At 39.2% G+C, this 19,620-nt stretch overlaps 1 protein-coding gene across 7 annotated transcripts in view; it reads left to right on the forward strand.

The window, feature by feature from the left end:
• The window catches only part of Psd3 (pleckstrin and Sec7 domain containing 3), a 517,630-nt gene that overhangs the window by 196,510 nt on the left and 301,500 nt on the right, over positions 1–19,620 (forward strand). For 5 of the 7 annotated variants that reach the window (XM_087216715.1, XM_004848243.4, XM_021261216.2 and 2 more), the window contains 2 exons: positions 14,055–15,153; positions 18,611–19,006. In XM_087216715.1, coding sequence (XP_087072841.1) covers positions 14,055–15,153; positions 18,611–19,006 — 1,495 coding nt within the window. Of the gene's footprint in view, positions 1–1,664; positions 1,779–1,906; positions 2,100–14,054; positions 15,154–18,610; positions 19,007–19,620 lie in introns of those variants that run through there. The other 2 variants (XM_087216716.1, XM_004848241.4) reach the window with 2 other exon arrangements.

Consider the following 19,620-nt stretch of genomic DNA (forward strand, 5'->3'; position numbering starts at 1 on the left):
TGGTTAATGTTTATATGAAGCCATCAAAGTGTGTCCTTCCTGCTTTCTCAGCTAATTCTGAAAAAGTAGCAGCCCTTTTTGGTGAGGTTTTTTGAAAAGGGAAGAAGCTGGCAGTTTTAGTTTAAAAATGTTAATAATACCAAAATTAGTGTTAATGATAGTAATGATAAATCATTAACCCTGGGCTTTTGTTGCGTATTTGTTGCTACTCTGAATGCTTTATATATTTGTAAGCATGGTTTATTTACTCCTTTGGAAAACCCCATTATTGTTCCCATTTTGTTGGATGAGAAAATAGAGGGCTGCAGAGGTGAAGTAACTTGCTCAAAGTGGCATAATTGGAAAGTGATGGAGTCCTGATTACAAGTCCAGACCATGTGCTTTAACCACATAGTTATACAGGTCTATAATTTAAACTTCTGTGGCTCGGAGATAAGGAACTAAAGCTGAAAGATTTTAAGTCATTGCCCCCAAGTCACAGGAACCATCTAGACCAAACATCAGCCTCTGGGATTTATTTCCACTCTTGTGGTGCATACTTTTTTCAAGTTTACTCTCTAACCTTTATGGTCTTCTGGTGGGCCAGTCTTTTTGAGAGATATATTTGGTTTGGTGTAGTTTTAAATTCTGGAAATTATTTTCTCCATTTACATATTTTTCTTGCTACGGAAGCCTGCAGGAGGCAGTTTAGCTTAGTGGTAGAAGAGATGAACCATGGAGCCATAGTTCTTGTGTTTGAATCCTGCCTACATCTATTTTAGCCATGCGATCTTGGATAGATAAGTCATATACCTCTCTTGTATTTTGGTAGTCTCATCTATAAAATGGGTTCATCACACAGGGCTGCTGATAGGAAGAGATACATAAATACAGTAAAATTGCTTTGCGCAGTGTCTGGCACATGAGAAAACATTTTCGGCTTTGATTAGACTATTGTTTGTTAGAAATGGGCACTAAATTAAGCCGAACACATTTTCTAGCACTAGTTTGGCATTCAGTAGATGTGTACGGAATGAGTGAAAGTAACTCCGAATTGCTTTGTATTGTCAGCCTCTGCTTCTCATACTCATTTGAATATTAAGGTTGTAGAAGATGAGTTATTTTTAATGTTTGTGTCAACAGCCCTAACCAAGACAGAGGAACAATATTATGTTACTCATCTTGTGCTTCTTTTCAACTCACTTTTATCTATAAAACTATTAGTTTTTACTGAGATTGTGTTGCAAAGTATTATCTACATCCAAGGTACTATTAGTGATATAAAAGTTTGTGTCACTGTTTTTAAAAAAGGATGTTAATGTCTTTGAATCTTTTCATGTCACGTTTCCGAGTACTATCAATTACCCATTAAATATTAATTCTATCACAGGAGCTGTAATGTAATCATCAGTAAAAAGACTTTAAATGGCAGCGGCATTTAGCAGTGAGAAAAGGCCTGGCAAAGCAGGCTTTATGTCATTCTCTAGCAGCTTTTGAACGGGGCTTTTGCATTTTCCTTTTCTCTTTAGATAAAGCAAGAATTAAATCCCTTTAAAGGGAACCCGCCCATCGCTGTTCACACATGTCATTCCCGCATCATAGAAAATGCTGCATAATACTGAGATGACAGCCCCACCTCTGATGTCACTGAGGATGGTACAATCCTCTCGGAGCCTTCCCCGGGCTTCCTGCTGCTGCACTGGGGAAATGGTTACATTAAAGCCAACTCCCGGCATCTCAGTTATCTCCTTGGAAGTAGTTTTCACAATTATAGAAAAGCCCCACGGTGGCTGTTTTCGGTAAGCTACCAAGGTAGAGAGCTCAGAGGCAGAGAGGGGAGCGAGCAGGAGAGCAGGCTGCTCCGCCTTTGTGAGAGGGGCCAAGGCGCCAGCTCCTCTCAGCTCAGGTTCCAAGTGCCCAAAGTGCTTCCATTTACCGTGTGTGGTGCAGGGCCAAAGGGGCTGCCAGGAAATCTGAAACTAATTTGCCTCCAGTTGACTAGAACAGCATATTTTGCATTAGCTTGCTTCTTTTCTAGCTAACTTTTTCTCAAGCGTTAAACTGATGAACTGGGCATTTTCTATGATCAATGGGTAACTGCTGGAGCTACAGTAATCTCTGTGAGTAACCTCTATTTGTAGGTCTATGCAGGCAAATATTTTGATATATCTATCTCTTGTAAAATGCTGCTGTGAAATTATCCATCTGTATTATTGACTGCTTTTGCTTACTAGTCTTGTGTCCCAGAAGGAGCCTCCTGGGGCTAGCTAGCCCGGGATCTGCCAAATGCTGCCATAGAGAGGAGCGTGCTGCGTTCATGCAGGATACCCATGCCAGTCTTTAATTCCCCAGTCATCAGAAAGATGTCAGCTGCCTTCCAAATGCCTTTGCCCAGTACCTCACCTGGCTTTAACCTGGAATGTGTATTTTAGCATCTGACATTGAATTTTCCAAAATTTGTATTTTTTAAAGTAGAAAGGAGAATACTATTCTTACCTGTAATCTTACTTCATTTTTTTCCCCAGCCAGCTTTCCTGGGAATGCAGAATTCTATCACCCTGCCACCCTATTTCTATGCCTATTTGTGATGTACTATATAGGCAGAAAGAGGGCAAACAGGCTCTCCCTGCAATGTCAGAAAGGCAGCATATTGTGGTGCGGGATGGGACTGGGAGGAGTTTCTCTTAAAGAACCCAAACTCCTTTTCATCTGCTTGCCAGAAGCCTGGCTGTGTTTGAGTAGCCTAGCGGGGAACGGGGTTGCCTACAGATGAAGCAGGCATGTTCTGTGAACACTAAGGCTGAAGTTGAATCCCTGCTGAAAGTTTAGAGCAGCTATTTTAATTCCTCAGTTTACATGCAGGGTTGTGTCTTTCCTGTCTGTCCAAAGTGTCCCTTTTTTTTTTTTTTTTTGGTACCAGGGATCGAACTCTGGTCTTTGCACTTATGCATCAGGCAGCGAAACCACTGAGCTAAATCCCAGGCCCCAAAGTGTCACTTTTATAGTAACTTAAGATTTATGTCTCTTTCACTGGGGAAACTTTCAACTCTGTATAAAATTTGCAAGCATAGATACACTTGGAATTGGCATTTGTGTTGGTTTGTAGCCTGAGTCTCTGAGCATGAAAACTACTGAATGAAATTGTAAAATGGTGGCTGTGTGAAGCTGTGTATTTACCACTGTCCCTAACATCTGCCCTGAGAAACCCCCACTGGGAGATACACAGCTGTAATTGACCATTACTGTAGGAACTCCAGCTGCTTGGCACCTGTAATTATTTTTTTTAAAAAGAACTACATAGTATATTAAAGCATCAATTTTAATTTCTTAAATACTAAACTATTTCTTACAATATTTTACATAAGAAACAATTTATACTAATACTACTGCATTCATGTTAACTTTAGCAGAAGAATGTGACTATGAAATTACTTTAAACTTTTTCACTTTTAAAAATATAACAGAAACTAGAGGCTGGGGATTTAGCTCAGTGGTGCTGCTGCCTGCCTCACAAATGCAAGGTCCCGAGTTTGATCCCCAGTACAAAGGAAAAAAAAATAATGAAAACTAAAAAAATCAGTAAAAAGAGAAAAAGTTCGAAACTGGATTTTTAGAAGTGTGGACTCCTAGTCAGGAAGAAGTAGTAGAAAATGGACAGAGTGGCTGAAATCAAAGGAGCAACTCATCAGGATGAGGCTGAAAGGAGAAACACAAGGTGTGGATGTAAAAGAGCAAACATTGTGACAGATAAGACGAGAGACAGAACAGGGGAATCCTCTTGGCTGAAATAAGGAAACCAGATTTTTTTAGGATAAGGCCAAATCCAGCTCGCATGCCTTAGTATTTCTTCCTGATGAATAAGAGTGCTCAGCGCAGTCGCAGGGACTTTGTTTGAAAATTAACGGGCTGTTCTTTGCCTCATTCCGCTGACCGCGTGCTGTTTGCAGGGCTGCTTCTTGGTTTACAGAGCTTCCTCTGAAATCGCCTGGAATGGGAAGCAACGACTATCATTCCCCTCTAGGGATTAGAACTGAATGAGAAAAGTCGAGTTCTGAATCATTAGTATGTGAAATTTAGTTTGTGGTAAGAACAGCTGTAACTATTAATCACTAAGGGAAGAGCATCCAATTAATGGAACGTTTGCTGTTCGTGTACACATGTAAAAGCTTGTGTAGTGGTTGACAGACTTTTTCCTGGCTTTTACAGCTCATAAAACCTTAAATATGCATGCTTGTAGAGTACTGTCAGTGTCCAGACAATAGCTAGCATCCTTAACTGCACACTGCACCCTTCTCCAAAATGTGACTTTTATTAGGAGGAGGAGTGTGTCCCAAAATATAATGTACTTAGATTACTCATTTAGCAGATTCTCATTACTCATACTCATTTTCTGTTATTTTTATCATGCCAAATATATTTTGTATTGCTGAGCAAAATGGATTAGATTATCCTCCTGTATAGTTTTAATAGTTTTTTATTTCAATTGCAGGGAGAATAAAAACCATGGATCAATTATTGTATTGTTGGAGAGGTTCATTGATTATTATGATTCATAGTTAAGGGTTAGACTTACTTACAGGTGAAATGCATTTGGCTTTGCCTGGTTTGCTTTTTGTATCGTCTTTGTGAATTGGGTATTTATCTTTTAATGTTTTCTTAATGAAATTTCAGACTAAAGAATCAAAATTGTCACACTTTTCCCTGTCTTTGAGACCGAATCATTTCCTGACACATCAGAGGACTGTGCCTTTGTGTTGTTTCTATACATTTAACAGTGTTAAACTATTGTAAGAATTTATAGTATTTTAAGGTATTTGCTGATATTCACTAGGTAACAAGGCACAGAATATTTAAAAATAACCTATGTGGGAAGGAGAGAAAAGAGATTTTAAAGAATTGAAAATCTGATGAACTATATTATACTCATAGAAAATAGATTTTAAACTCTTAGTGAACTTTCACTAGTTCCTTGTTAGACTAAATTTGTCCATGAATTTCACCTTACAAGTAATATATGCAAAAAGATGAACTTTAAACTCTGGGAAAATACACTGGTTTTTAAAAGCTAAAGAAACATTACCTCTTCCTCAGCCCTTTTAAACTCCAATATAATTTCTTCAGGGCCATGTTCAGATATCATTGTGCAGATGGTACTACAGGTCAAGTTTATATTTGCAGTTATTGTAGCATTTTATGACCTTTTCCTGTAAGCATAGGTCACTGACCATTTATTGTTAGAGAACTTTAACACAAGCCATAAAGTCAGGAAGAGACCCTTGACAAGGATCCCAGGGTACTTTCTAATAAGAGGACAAACTCAGACCAGAATGGTGAAGCCTTTCTCTTATTAAGAACGAGAGGCTGTACTAGTTCTTGGAACTTTTTTCAGTTATTGTCTCACTGATTGGACCTTTCCTTTAGGAGATAGGAACTTGCAATTAAAAAATAATCATTTAAATGTTGTCAGAATGACTTCTTGATATTGTTGTTTTCCAGAGCAGTGTTTCTTGTACTTCACTATGTGTATGAATCATCTGGGGTTCTAGTTAGAAACCCACAAAATTCTTGTACTTCACTATGTGTATGAATCATCTGGGATTCTAGTTAGAAACCCACAAAATTCTATTGCGAATGTCAGGGGTGGTGCTGGAGAGTCTGCTTTTTTAACAAGCCTCCTGTGTGACTCTGTGTTGTAGTCTTAGGCCATACTGGCTAGAAGGCTCTAGGGGAGCACTTTCTAAGCAAACTTTCTGTGACTATGGGATGTCTTATACATGTCTGTACAGTGCAGTATGGTGGCCATTAACTATAAGGATATGGTGCACAGAGGAACTGAACTTTCAATTTTATTAAATTTTAATTAATTGAAATTTTATAATATTGTACAGCATAATGTTCAGAGTGTAATAAATGGAGAAATTCATGTGTAATGGTAATGGCCTGTGTAGGATCATCCTGAATTCTAGCACTGTGGCCAACATGATCTCCACTGAACTTTACCACTGTCTGAACTTTGCAAGCAGACAGCACGTGTAGATGGAGTTGCTGGTCTGTGACATAAGCTCCTTGCTGGGAAGAGCCACGCTGGTCCTGTGTACTGTTCTGTTCCTCAGTGCTTGACACAAATTGGTGCACTATATCTGTTTGCTGAGAAAATGAAAGAATGAACTTGCTCTGAAATTAGGGCAGCATGCATGTTTTTCCAACATTGCACTTGAGCATGTATTTAGGAGCAGCACCTAGAACTTGGGCAGCATTTATGTGTTGGATTTTGCTGTGTTTAAGGAAATGTCATCTCTGTGTTTGTCTTGAAGTTCTTTTAATTAACATCTTATTAGTTATAGGATATTCTTTATTTCACTGATTCAAACAAAAGCATTCACTTTGCTAGGTTGCAATATTAAAGGCTGTGAGGATAGAGAAAGCAAAATTCTTGTCTTTTGGCATTTATTCTAGTAGTGACAACAAAAAACAATGCCTTCCTGAAATGACTGGGCACAGGTTCTAGGAAATTTGTTTGTGTAGAATCCATAATTGTGGATAATTGTGGTTCTCCTGAAGGATCCAGGCATAGACTTTATGCCCATATTTTCTGGTGAAACCTGTATCTTGTTACTCGGAATTGTTCTTAATAAACTGTTCATTGAAATTTCTGCAGTAGATATGCCAAATATTTTTATCTGTCCGTCTGTCTATCTGTCTGTCTGTCTGTGTGTCTGTCTGTCTGTCTATCTATCTGGTTGACCAGTTGTCACAGTAGTCCAGTTCAGGTTGGCCTTGAACTTGCTTTGTAGCTCAGGCTGACTTTGACCTATTGAACCTCTTGCCTCAGCCTCCTGAATGGTGGCATTGTGTGCATATGCCACCACTCCTGATTGATTTTGTTTGTTTCTCTTGAACCATTTTCTTTTAAGGCACTTGCTAACCAGAGCAGAAGAAAATTCATTTCATTGACTGATTCAACAACAAGATCATTCTTAGAAAAGTCAGTTTTCCTGCATCCAGTCTTATGAAGCAGGCTCATTTCCTCATAATTTGAAGAAATTATTTTTCTATTTGATCACTTTATTACAATCTAGTCCATGTGTTGTAGAAGCAGATGGCTATTTAATACAAAACTCAAAGCAGTTCTAAAGTTGATCTGGTTAACAAAGTATCCCATTTTTTCTCAGTATATTAAATCAAAATGAAAAATGTTAATGATGCAATCAGTGGGTTTATACTTATCACAGAAAAAGAGTCTTTACCCAACAAAAAGAAACACAATTTGTTAATTATCTGACCATATACACAAAGCAGTAGGTAGGATAGCTAGAAAAGGGCAATTTCTAATGGAATATAAACACCCACACCCACACCAGAGTACTGTCATGTAAAAGGCTGAAAACCAAGACCAGACCAGGCCACAACAAGCCTTTATTAGGGGAACAGATCTGCCAGGCTGTCTCTGAACAAAGGAGAGACAAAAGCAATATGGCCGGGGCAGGGAGAGTCTTTTATAGAGACTGGGGTGGGGCTTGTAGGGGCTGAGGCAGGGTTGAGTGAGGTAGTGACTAGGGAATGGAGGAGCCGGTGACAGAACTAGATGGTAGAAGGTGAGGGAGTATTAGGTTACTCTCTAGGTGGGACCAGGGGCATGCTGGGAAGAAGGGTTTGTTCTTTGGTGGGAGCAACCATCTTGGCATGATGTCACACAGGGGAGGGGGCAAGGCACCATAGGAAGAGGGCAGCTACTGTACATAATAGCTGCTGAGGTGGTGGGAGACCTATCAAGTACTGTATATATTTTTCACATAAGTGTAAAAAAATCTCTTTTTTTCTCTCTCCCCTCCTTTTCTTCCTATGTACTTTGTACTATGTTTTCATTCTTTCAAGGGGAAGAAGTGCACTTAAGCCATGAGCTCTTTATTAATTCAGATTCTACTAGTGTGTGGTTTAGGTAAGTGCTAAAGTGCTTTTTTTATACTTAGCAAATCCCTTTGTCACAGATAGGAGACCAAATTTAGGCAGGAGTAATCCAGTAAGGCCTCTGGAGGGGAAATGTCTTAAGTTGATTCTTACCTTAGTATTAGTTGTAGACTGAGAGAAAGACAGAGGGACCCTCTTAATCAGTTAGGTGTGGGAGCCCAGAGCAGCTGCATGAGGCCAAGCAGTGACTTTGGTGGACTCATGTTGACGTTAGCAAAGGCCAGAAAAGGGGTGAAGTGATAATGGTGCAGATACTGATGGAAGTAGAGCATCTTGGGAGATCCAGCATCCCTCGCATCTTTGTTGTGTCCATTCTGCCCTTGCTCTGGCACAGGCACTAACCATCTTTCACTCTCACTCTCCGCTGTACATCTTGATACCAAGATGGTCTTTCGAACACGTCCACCAGTTGCCTCCCTCTGGCAATAGTGTTTTGAATCCACTATGCTCAGTACATGGAAGATAATTAAAAGCTGATGGAGTGAATGGATTTGGAAACAGTGGACATTTGATAAGAGGTACCTATGGTCCTATTTTAAAGGGGAGCAGAGAAAAAAATCTTAAAGTAGAAGAGGAATTTGATCTTTTTTTGCTTTTTAAAAATAATCACCCCAGCCTATGGAGTTACAAAGAATAAGTTTCAAGAAATAAATCAGTAAAATTTTAAGTCAGCATTAACATTTTGCAAAGTTTTGTTTGTTGTTGAATACAGTTCAAAGGGTAACAAGAAATGCAAACAACAAAAAGTGCTCCTGTAATGTAACAAAGGAGTGCTTTACTCAGAAGCTTGGGTGTGATTGTGATGCTGAATCCTATGATGGGTGCTCTGACCAGGAGGAATGAGACCATTAAAGTTGTTTCTATGCAGAAGCTGCAGCTAGAAGACTTCATTTTTCATTAGGTTTGTTAAATTTGCTGCTATTAGAAATGATGGTCTCATCACTTAGTGACAGCTGAGGTTTTCTATGAATTTATTCCAGGGAGACAAAAGACTAGATAGTCTTGACCTTTAGCTCTGGTATAAAACTTTGTTCAGGACTGTTTTACTTACATTGGCCATTTAGCCGCCTCTCAGAACATTTATTTCTTTTAGTCTATCTATGCCACATACTTTTAGTTAAAAGCGTAAATTAGACTCATTAGGGTAGTATTTATTAGAACAGTAAATTTAAACCAGAAGACCTTACTGAATAGTGAATCCAGCTATGTGTCAGATAGGAATTTACTTTTGTCCATTTCCCCTTTATCTAATTTCTTTTGCTTTGACCAGTTGCCAAGTTTTATCAAACATCACAAGTATTTGCCCACAATTGGTGCCTTTGCTGTCCCTTTCTGAAGAACATTTCAATGAGGAGTATTAAAACTGAGAGGAAAGCCCTTGTGCTCATGCATGTCTATAATCCCAGCTACTTCGGGGGCTGAGGCAGGTGGTTGACAAGTTGGAGACCAGCCTGAGCAACTTCTTGAGACCTTGTTGCAAAATTTTAAAAAAAGGGGGAAGAATGGCGAACAAATTATCAAAATTTTTGAGGCCTCTTTTCTTAATCTTCTTGGGGGTGGTGGTTATCTTTCTCTGAGCCAGTGCTAATTTTCATGGCTGTTTTATAGATGGCAACTTAAACTATTAGGAAAAAGTGGGCCCCTCCATGATAAGTTTAACATTTATCAATTTGTTGAATGGATTCACTATGTTATGGTTTGGTGTTATGTAACTTCAGTGGTCACTGTGGTTGGTTTTCATAAAATAGTTCATGATAGGTTAAAATTTGTAGCTTCTGAAGCTTTTAAATATGAGCGAGTGGTGTGCTTATTGATTTCATGTATTTGTACTGCTTTTACACAGTTGACTTTCTCTTGATATTTGTGATTTCTTTCAAAGATGGTGATTAAGGGAAGCCTCTTAAAGGAGGAGGAATTGGAGTTGGATCTTGGAAGGTGAAAATAATCTTATGTTGAGATGAGAAGTATGTCATACCTGAAAAAGAGGCTGAACAAAGGCGAAGTACTGTACAGTTCAGAGTGTCCACAGAGTTAACTTTATTTCTGGAATAACTTAGAATTAGAACCTTTTCAGAGTATGTCTGTGCTGTACCCACCTTCAGTTTAGAGGCATTAGTATAACATATTTGAAAGGGGAGTTGAGAGAGATAGTATATGTGAAGGATGAACGGGGATTAGGAAGGAAGAAGTAAAGCTCTGTCTGTTCACAGATGACATGACCTCATAAATAGAAAATCCCAAGGAACCTATAAAAATTCTATAGATCTAAAACACACAGTCAGCAGATTGCAGGATCTAAGACCAATGTTGTAACCAATTGTATTTCTATATGCCTAGTATCAATGATCGATATATGAAGTTAGAAAAACAATTTCACTGATAAGTAGTATAAAAAAGAATAAATTTAACAAAAGTAATTTGAAAATTTATAAATTTAAAACTACAAAACACTATTGAAAGAAATTAAAGGAGCTGAAATAAATGGAAAGACAACTCATGGTCATAGATTGAAAGATGTAATAGTAATATTGCTAAGAATCCTATACTCTATAGATTCATTGCAGTTCCTATCAAAATCTCAACTGTTTGACATCTTGAATTTCATATGAGAAATGCAAAGGACCCAGAGTGGCCAAAATGCCTGGAAGTGGAAAACAAAGTTGGAGCACTCTCATTTCCAGATTTTATTTATTACAGAGCTACAGAAATTAAGATAGTATTACACTGGCCTAAAGATAGATGTCTAGTTCAGTGCAATGGAATTGAAGGTCTTGAAAAACCTTTACATTTATGGTCAGTTGATTTTCTGCAGGATTATCAAGGCAATTCAATGGGAAAAGATAGCAATCTTTTCAACAGATAGTTCTGAAACCGTTGGATATTCACAGGCAATAGGATGAAGATGAATCTCTATTTCACACCGCATTTAAAAATTAACTCAAATGGACTGAAGATCTACATGCAATAGCCAACACTGTAAAGCTCTTAGAAGAAAATATAGGAAAAATTATTTCTAACCTTGAATTAGACAGTGATTTGTTACATGTGAGAAAAGCATATGCAACAAAAGAAAAATAGGTGTTAGATTTATTTACTTATTTTTATTTATTTCTGTGGTACTGAGGTTGAACCCTACGTCTTCACACCCTGCTATATCCTCAGGACTTTAAAAAATGTTTAATTTGAAACATGGTTCCCCTAAGTTGTTAAGTTGCCAAGGCGGGGCTTGAATTTGCAATTCTTCTGCCTCATTCTTCCAGAGTGCTGGGCTTACAGGAATGTACTACCACACACAGCTGAATAAGTTTGATTTTAATCCAATTAGAAAGATTGTGCTTCAAAAAACATCATTAATTAAGTAAAAAAATAACTCACGGACTGGGAGAAGATATTTATAAAAGCTTACAACTAAATCATAAAAAGACAACCCAATTTTAAAATGGGCAAAGGATCTGAATAAATATGTCTCCAAAGAAGATACACAAATGAGCAATAAACACATGGCAAGATGCTCAGCATCATTAGTCATTAGTAAAATCAAAATCATAGTACGATACCACTAAATATGTTCTAGGATGTCTGTAATAAAAAAAAAACATGGAAAACAATTGAACCCTTGGACACAGCACAAGGAATGTAAAATAGTGCAGCAATTTTGGAAAACTATTTGGCAGTTCCTTAAAGCATTAAACAGATTTACCATGTGACCCAGAAATTCCACTCTTACCCAAGAGAATTAAAAATACATTTAGACACATAAACTTGTATATAAATTTATTATTTATAGTGGCCAAAATAGAGACAACCTAAACATTCATCAACTGATGAATGGATAAAGAAAATGTGTTATTTCTATGTAATGAAATATTATTTGGTGATAAAGTAGAATGAAATTCTGATACATGCTACAACATGAATAAGTAAGTTGAAAACATAGTGTTAAGTGAAAGAAACCAGACCTCAAATAACACATATGATACGAAAGCATTTATATATAATACTCAGCACACACAAATCCCAAGAGATAGGGAATAGATTGGTGCTTCCAGGGACTGAGGCGTGAGGCCAATAGGGAGTGACTATTAATGGATGCAAGATTCCTTTTTTGGAATTATGAAAGTGTTCTGGAACTAGATATGGGAACAGTTGCACAGTTTTGTGACCATAATACCAACCACTGAATCTGAAAGAGAAGAAATGAAAGGTCCTACCACATTCTCTGCTGAAAGAATAAAATTGTCAATGTGCTGCCCTAGGGAAAGGGATCTCTTTTTGTTGTTGTGGTTGTTTGTTTTTTAGTTTGCTGTCTTCCCTTTCAAAACCAGGTTTGAAAAGTTCCTTCCTTTTCAGATTTCAGCAAGCCACATCTTTTTTTTTAAATGGTACTAGTGGTTGAACTAAGGGCCTATCCCACTGCTATGTGGGATATTTCTGTCTGGTGAAGGTGTTAAGAGTACTGTTATCACACAGCACTGTTTCTGCATCAACACCTGATTCAAATTTAATTTGAAAAGTATATTTCAAATTATTTTGTTTGTTTGTTTGTTTTTTGGTACCGGGGATCGAACTCGGGTCCTTGCACTTGTGCAGCAGGCGGTGAAACTACTGAGCTAAATCCCCGTCCCTCCAATTATTTTAAAAAGTGGAATATGACACAGTATACACTTTTAGATGTACACATTTTGATGCACAAAGAATTCCATGTGTTGGCTCATTTGTAAATAACCTCGTTTTGTCAATGCTTGAGTCATGTCTTTCATACCATTTCAGTGTATGTATTTTGACATTTATGAAATATTTTACTAAATAGGAAGATTGAAGCTCTATGGTGGTTTTAAAACAAGTGTCCTCTTTCATGAAGTAGAAGTGAGTACACAATATTTCTAGTGTAGATGAATATTTTTGTGATACAGTAACCAAAACTAAGTTCAGAAGGGATTGGATACTCAGCATAATATGACTGAAACTCTTAGCCAAAAACCCTTATTTTAAAATTTTTAAATCAAGATGTTCCCATTTTCACTTTCACTGTTATTTTGACAGGAAAGTGTAAATGTGATCCATTATAACAAATATAACCTAATTAAACATTGTTTTGTTCTGTTTCATATATTGAGGTTCTAGATATGATATCGTTAATATTTATGCAGTTTGTGATCTCATATGTGGAATCTAAAGTCAAACTCGTAGAAGGAGAGAGCAGAATGGTGGTTATCAGGGACTGGGGGAAGAGGGCAGGGACCTGGGGAAAGGAGGCAAACTTTTAATTAGGAGGAATCAATTCAAGAGATCAACTGTACAAGATTGTGACAACAATTAATAACAATGGTTGTATACTTGAAAATTAAGAGAGTAGATCTTAAGTGTTTTTACCATAAAAAAACTGTGAGGTAAGATACATTAATTAGCTTGATCTAGCCATTCCACAATGTATCCATATATCAAAACATCATGTCACATATCATAAATAAGTACAACTTATTTTGTCAATTAAAAAGTAAGTAAAATGATAAAAATTTCAGGCAGCTGGGATCCTGGAAATCTTTGTCAACACATTAAGTTTCCTATTTCACTTTGGCTTCACTGTCATTCTTTAGGGATGTTTTCACAGCCTTTTTTCCCCCATAGAAATCTGACAGGGAAAGGGGAGACATCAAGCTGAAAAAATATTTACTGACTTGAAATAGTGTCTTTTTGCGGAGGCCGTGTCTCAGAGACTGCCCTGCACATTGATAAGGCTATTTGGTATGATGCCCAGTATAAATATTTTAGTGGGTACTTTACCAGTGGTATTTGGGTGGTGATCTTTATCCTTGTTTTCATTTCTTTTTCTATACAAGACAGCTGAGTTACAACCCTCTTCAGCAGCCTTAAATATGGCACGTATCATTCCACTGCCTCCCAGGATGCAACTTTTGTGGTGATGTGAATGTAGCAGAAGGGGCTGCTGTAAGGTTAGAGGATACGTATTACAGGGTATTGGATGGAAAAATGTAGTGAAAGAATCAAATAAAATATTATCGAATAGTTAATATGTTTAGATATTTATTAATACTCACCATACCCTGGTATTCAGAAAGTCATGTTTCCCTTCTGTGTGTTCATAGGTGATCATGGAGGAAGCACTTTACTGCCACCGAATGTCACAAATGAATTTCCAGAATATGGGACCATGGAGGAAGGTGGAGAAGGTCTAAGGGCTTCTCTGGAGTTCCATGCAGAGTCTCTGCCATGCTGCCCACCCGCGGAGCAGGGACTCCACCTTGCCGGCCAAGACTCTGGGCTCCACAGTGTTACAGAAGGACCAAAAAATATCCAAGAGGCCCCCTCTCAAAGTCACCTCAAGGAACAAAGTTTACAACCCATTGACTCTTTGATTTCAGCTCTGAAAGCCACAGAAGCCAGAATAGCTTCAGGAACATTACAGGCTACGAAGGTACTGGACAAAGATGCTGTTTCTGGTTTTTCAGTTCAGCAGGTGGAGAAAAAGCCTGACACAGCCCGTTGTAAAACACCGAGAGGCATTGAACCATTCCCTGCCAGCCAAGAAAAAGCACCAGCTATACCTCTTGCAGCTGAAGAAAAGACTGAGGAAAAATTTTACTTGAGCATCCAGGAGGATCTGACTGCACTGTTAACTGGAGAAACTCAAGCAGAGCGTACCGAGGCAGCTACTAATGGGAGAGAGGGGTCTGTCCATGTGCAGGAGCCGGCCTGTCCTGGATCCTTCTTTCAGAGCTCAGATGTGATGTCCATTTCTGCAGCCAGTGTGGGTTTTTTGGAAGAGCAGAGATCGGATCTTGGGAGACAGCGCTCGGCGGGGTATGATCGAGGCAGTTCCCTGGGACGCACTGGCCGGGTCAAACATGTGGAATTTCAAGGGGTAGAGATATTGTGGACAGGACGAGAGAAGAGAAAGACCCAGCATTCTAGGGTAGACTGGGTGGCACCATCGGAAAGGACAGCCTTTCCCGAAGGTGGAGAGTTTACCGGGTCGCCAGGCCATCACGTCTCAGCGGGTGCCTGGAGTAATTCAGTGAGTTTAACTGAGAGTGTTCAAGATGACACTTGGAATGCTTCTTCAGGGAGGCCTGGCACTAGCTCCGGGACGGTTTCCCCCGTGCCTCTTGCTGAGAGTGGAGAGGATGAAGTCTTCCTGAAAGAAAACCAACATCTTGAGAAGAAACCCGAGAGAGACAATGAAAGGTGAGCTCCCAGAGTAGCCTGCCACTGTGATGCCTGGAGCATACTCCAGAAAACCATTGTTTTGTGGTTGATACAAAAACTCAACTCACCACAAGGTAGGCTTTCCCTGCATTTTGGTTTTGGAGGTTCCAATTACCCATGGTCAGCAGAGGTTTGTGGATAATAAATGGGGAATTGGGGGAATAAATAATTTAGAAGTTCTAAATAACTTCTATTATATTGTAATGGGCATCAACCAAGGAAACAAGAGTCTTGATGAGACAAGGAGCGCTCAGCTTTGCAAAGCCATCTCTGACATTTTGTTATAGTTGACAGGTTTTGTGTTTTCCAGCATCAAGATAACTGAAACACTCCCTAATTATTTTGAATAATACCACAGTATTTGAACTCTGTCGACATATCCCACAGGACCATATCGTCCTTTCTTAGGCATTTCTTCTGTTTGGACAACCAGGGACTGCAGAGCTGCGCATACCATCTACAGCACAGCCTGCTTTCGTGCGTGAGCACAGAGCTTCTGGATTTGGGGCCATGCAGTATTCTGTGTTCAGAAGGGACAGCTCGAAAGTGGACCGTCAGAAGTGGAGTCTGTAATTCATCTGTCCCATAGTATTCACATAGGAATCCCTTCTTGTCATGTAGCATGTGTTTCGATTTATGGCTGGACACGTAAACTTGGCATGATGTGAGATTTCCTGGTCTTTCCCTACGTTGCTGATGCCATACCAGCTTAGAGCCTGGGTAAATGGAAGACATGACTCATTTTTCGTCACTCCCTCTGGTTGTAGTCTGACTATGCAAGGTTCCTTTCGGCCAAGTCATTTGTTGTGTACTATACTTCTGTCACCAGACAGGGTCTGAGCAGCTCCCCCAAATTGGAGCTGGGGACCTCAACTCAGACTGCCTAATAGGTTTTGACTCTCATGAGAGAACAGAAATTTCAGGACGCATCAGTAAGAGGCATAGAAAGCATTTATTAGGCAGAGTTAAAGAGTGCTGACATTCAAGGGGGACAGGCGCATATGGCCTGGGGTTGGGAATATATGTGTGTTCTTGGAGGTATCCTTTAGTTGGATTATGGACATAGATAACCTGTGTCCAGAAGTCATAGTTTTTGGGTTTTTTTTGGTATGGGGGATTGAACTCAGGACCTTGTACTTGCGAGGCAGGTGGCGGCACCACTGAGCTAAATCCCTGGCCCTCGGAAGTCATAGTTTTTGTTTTGTTTTTTGTACTGGGAATAAACCAGGATCTTCACATGGAGCTATATTCTCAGCCCTTTTTAAGAGGGGGTCTTACTAGGTCTTACCAAATCGCTAATCTGCCCAGGCTGGGTGTGAACTTGTGATCCTCTTGTCTCAGCCTCCCAGAATGGAATGCTGGGAAAGCAGACATGTGCCACCATGCCTGACTGATCTCCTTTCTACCTGTCTTTATTTTTTCTGCCCTATTTCACTTGGAATTTGTACCATCTTCCTTCTGTCAATTCTCATGACACCCCATTATATTCTATAGGAGAACAGAAAAAGGCTGAAGAGTGTTTTGTCTTGTTTTTGTTCTATAGGAGCAAATGCTTTTTTCTCTACAATTAGCACATCCCCTGAGACGACTATCAGGATCTTCCTCCTTCCAACATAAACCCTCTGGACTTCCTTCAAAAGCATCTTGTTATGTGGCATGTGGCTATTTCTATTCCCACTGGAATATGCACTTTTGCTGTTGTTTGGATTATTCATCTATTCCTCTTTTCCTCTCTCCTTCCCTTCCTTTCTTTCCACAAATAGTTTTCAGTTGTTTACTGTGCCTTTGACCCTGCTAGATGCTCTACATAAAGGCATGTCAAAGTATATCTGGTCCATGGTGGTCACCGTCCTCATAGAATTTACTGCTGAAGATAAACATTGACCACGTTCATTAGTATGGGATCGCAGATTGTGCTAGGCACTTTGAAGGAAAAGAATGAAGACATGTTAGAAAGCAGAATTTGAATGGATGGGGAGAGGCTTATGCAGTTGATGGTTTGGGTGAAGCCTTTCTGTGGAAATAGCAATTAAGCTGAAATTTGAAAAATGCATAAGAGCCGGGCAGAAAATGGGGGAGAAAGATCTGCTTGAGAATTTTCTGTTTTATTCTAGGAGCAATGGGAAGCTATTAGGAGGTGAAAATCCAAAATATTATTTAGTACAAGATGGATGATCAATAATTTGAGAGAAACAGAGACAACTGGATTGTTTGTATATGAATTCTGGCATACCCAGGAATTCAGATTACTTATGAGATACTTAATAGAGGATCCTATTTCTATTTTATTTCTATTTCTAGGAATCAGAGACACAGAGAAGTTGCCTCGAGTGACATAGCTAATTGACACTCAAAATTCAGCTCCAGGTTTTTCTAACTCTTGGCCTCTTGCTCTTACTACTGAGCTATCTCCCAGGCTTTCATTTTTACTTAGTTATCCTAATCTTCACTTTTAATATCTAAAAAACACATTGCATATTAATTTCTCATGTTTGCATGGCAAGATTAACACCGCACCCATGTATATGAAGTTGTAAGTTGTCTCTAGCTTCCCTGGGTTTTGGGTAGCCTTACAATCAGGCTGTCTGTTTTAGGGTCAAGTATTGGCTGCCTCAGTCTGGGACCTGAACTCTGCAGTGCTACTTCACTGTCAGCAGAGGGCAGCACTTGGATACTGATGCGTCACCGTCTCCAGGGCATGTGGTTTTAAATCAGTTTAGTGTAGTTTTACTGAAAGTTTACTGTGTCAAATTTACATGATGTGTTTTTCTGCTTCTGTTACCATTTTTTTTGAGGTACTGAGGATTGAACCCAGGACCTTCACAGTGAGCTGTCTTCCCAGCCCTTTTTTAAGACAGGGTCTTGCTAAGTAAATTTCTAAAATGCCCAGGCTGGGCTAGAACTTGTGATCCTCTTGCCTCAATTTCCCATTAGTGTTGGGATTACAGGTGTGCACACTGGGCTGCTTTTAGTTATAATTAAGAAAGATGAGTAAGAATGATGTTTGTTATATGCAATCTGAATTTGTGGAATATAGCTGAGTAAAATGAGAAGTTAGTATTTTACTCAAATATTATTCATTGGATTAGATGTATTTGCGCACTAGGAAACTAGTTTGAAACTTTATTAAATTACTTACAGGATAATAACATATATATGCTGAGAAGTTTTTCAACCTAAATGTGTTTCATATCTTCTTAGCCAAATAGGTTGAGATATAAACTCAGTGAATATGAATTACACCTACAGAACATAATCCTTCTGTTGGGGCTGGGGATTTAGCTCAGTGGTTCTGCTGCCTGCCTCGCAAGCACAATACCAGAGTTCAATCCCCGGTACCAAACAAACAAATACACATAATCCTTTCGTTGAAGGGGCAAAATAAAAAGAAAAAAATTAACAATATTGAAATTCTTTACTCTTACTTTCTTTCCAGGATTCTGGAGGAAGAAGACCACCTTCGGGAAGGAGATGATGATATTCTTGGGACCGGATATACAGAAGACTCCACTGATGTGTACAGCTCCCAGTTTGAGACCATTTTGGACAACACTTCTTTATACTACAGTGCAGAGTCATTGGAGACATTATACTCAGAGCCTGATAGCTACTTTAGCTTTGAAATGCCCCTTACTCCAATGATACAGCAGCGCATCAAAGAAGGTGGCCAGTTCTTGGAGAGGACTTCAGTGAGAGAACATCAGGACATCCTGAGTGTCTCATCGGATGGAGGCATAGTGATGGGCTACTCTAGGGGGATGGCCAACGGGCTGAATGATACCACCGACTCCATCTACTCAAAAGGCTCTCCGGAGATTGCTTTCTGGGGAAGGTACTAGTCCCATTCTTAACAGTTTCATGGTGGTGGTGGTGGCATTCTCTCTTGGGAAAATTCAAGTGTGGAATATATTTAGCATTTGGCCAGTTTCTGTGGATATAAAAAAACAATGTGAGTAAGAAGTCATTTGGGCTTTAAGGGCATGCAGAGTATGCCTCAGTGGTTTACCAAATTGGCAAGCTGTAGGCATTGTATGCTGTGGTGTTTTCCTGGCTTGCCATATGGGAATGGACCCTGAACAAATACTTGTGGACTATGCATAGGTTTTAGTTCCGATGATACAGCTCTGATGGCACTGGTGTGTTCTGTTAAAAGAACTTTACTTTAATACTGACACTGATTGATGCTGTGGAACAGGTTATTTGATTAGTCCGGAGACTTCTTGGTTAGGAACTGAGGGTTTTGCATTAGGAGGTCACCAGGTCACTTCCAGCCTATTCCCCTGGGGTCCTGATCTGCCTGTCTGGTTGTCTTCTTGTTCCTGAGATTGAGAGGAAGAATCTGATATGAATGCTTGATAAGACTGATACATTGGCAAGGTTATACACATTTTCTCTCTCTAAGATTTAAGTTTCTCTGGGAGATAAAGTGACAAATTATATGGGTTA

The sequence above is a fragment of the Heterocephalus glaber genome, unplaced genomic scaffold (assembly GCF_053883595.1).
Source record: "Heterocephalus glaber isolate CG9 unplaced genomic scaffold, H.glaber_assembly_v1.0 deba00001460, whole genome shotgun sequence".
NCBI classification, from domain to species: Eukaryota; Metazoa; Chordata; class Mammalia; order Rodentia; family Bathyergidae; genus Heterocephalus; species Heterocephalus glaber.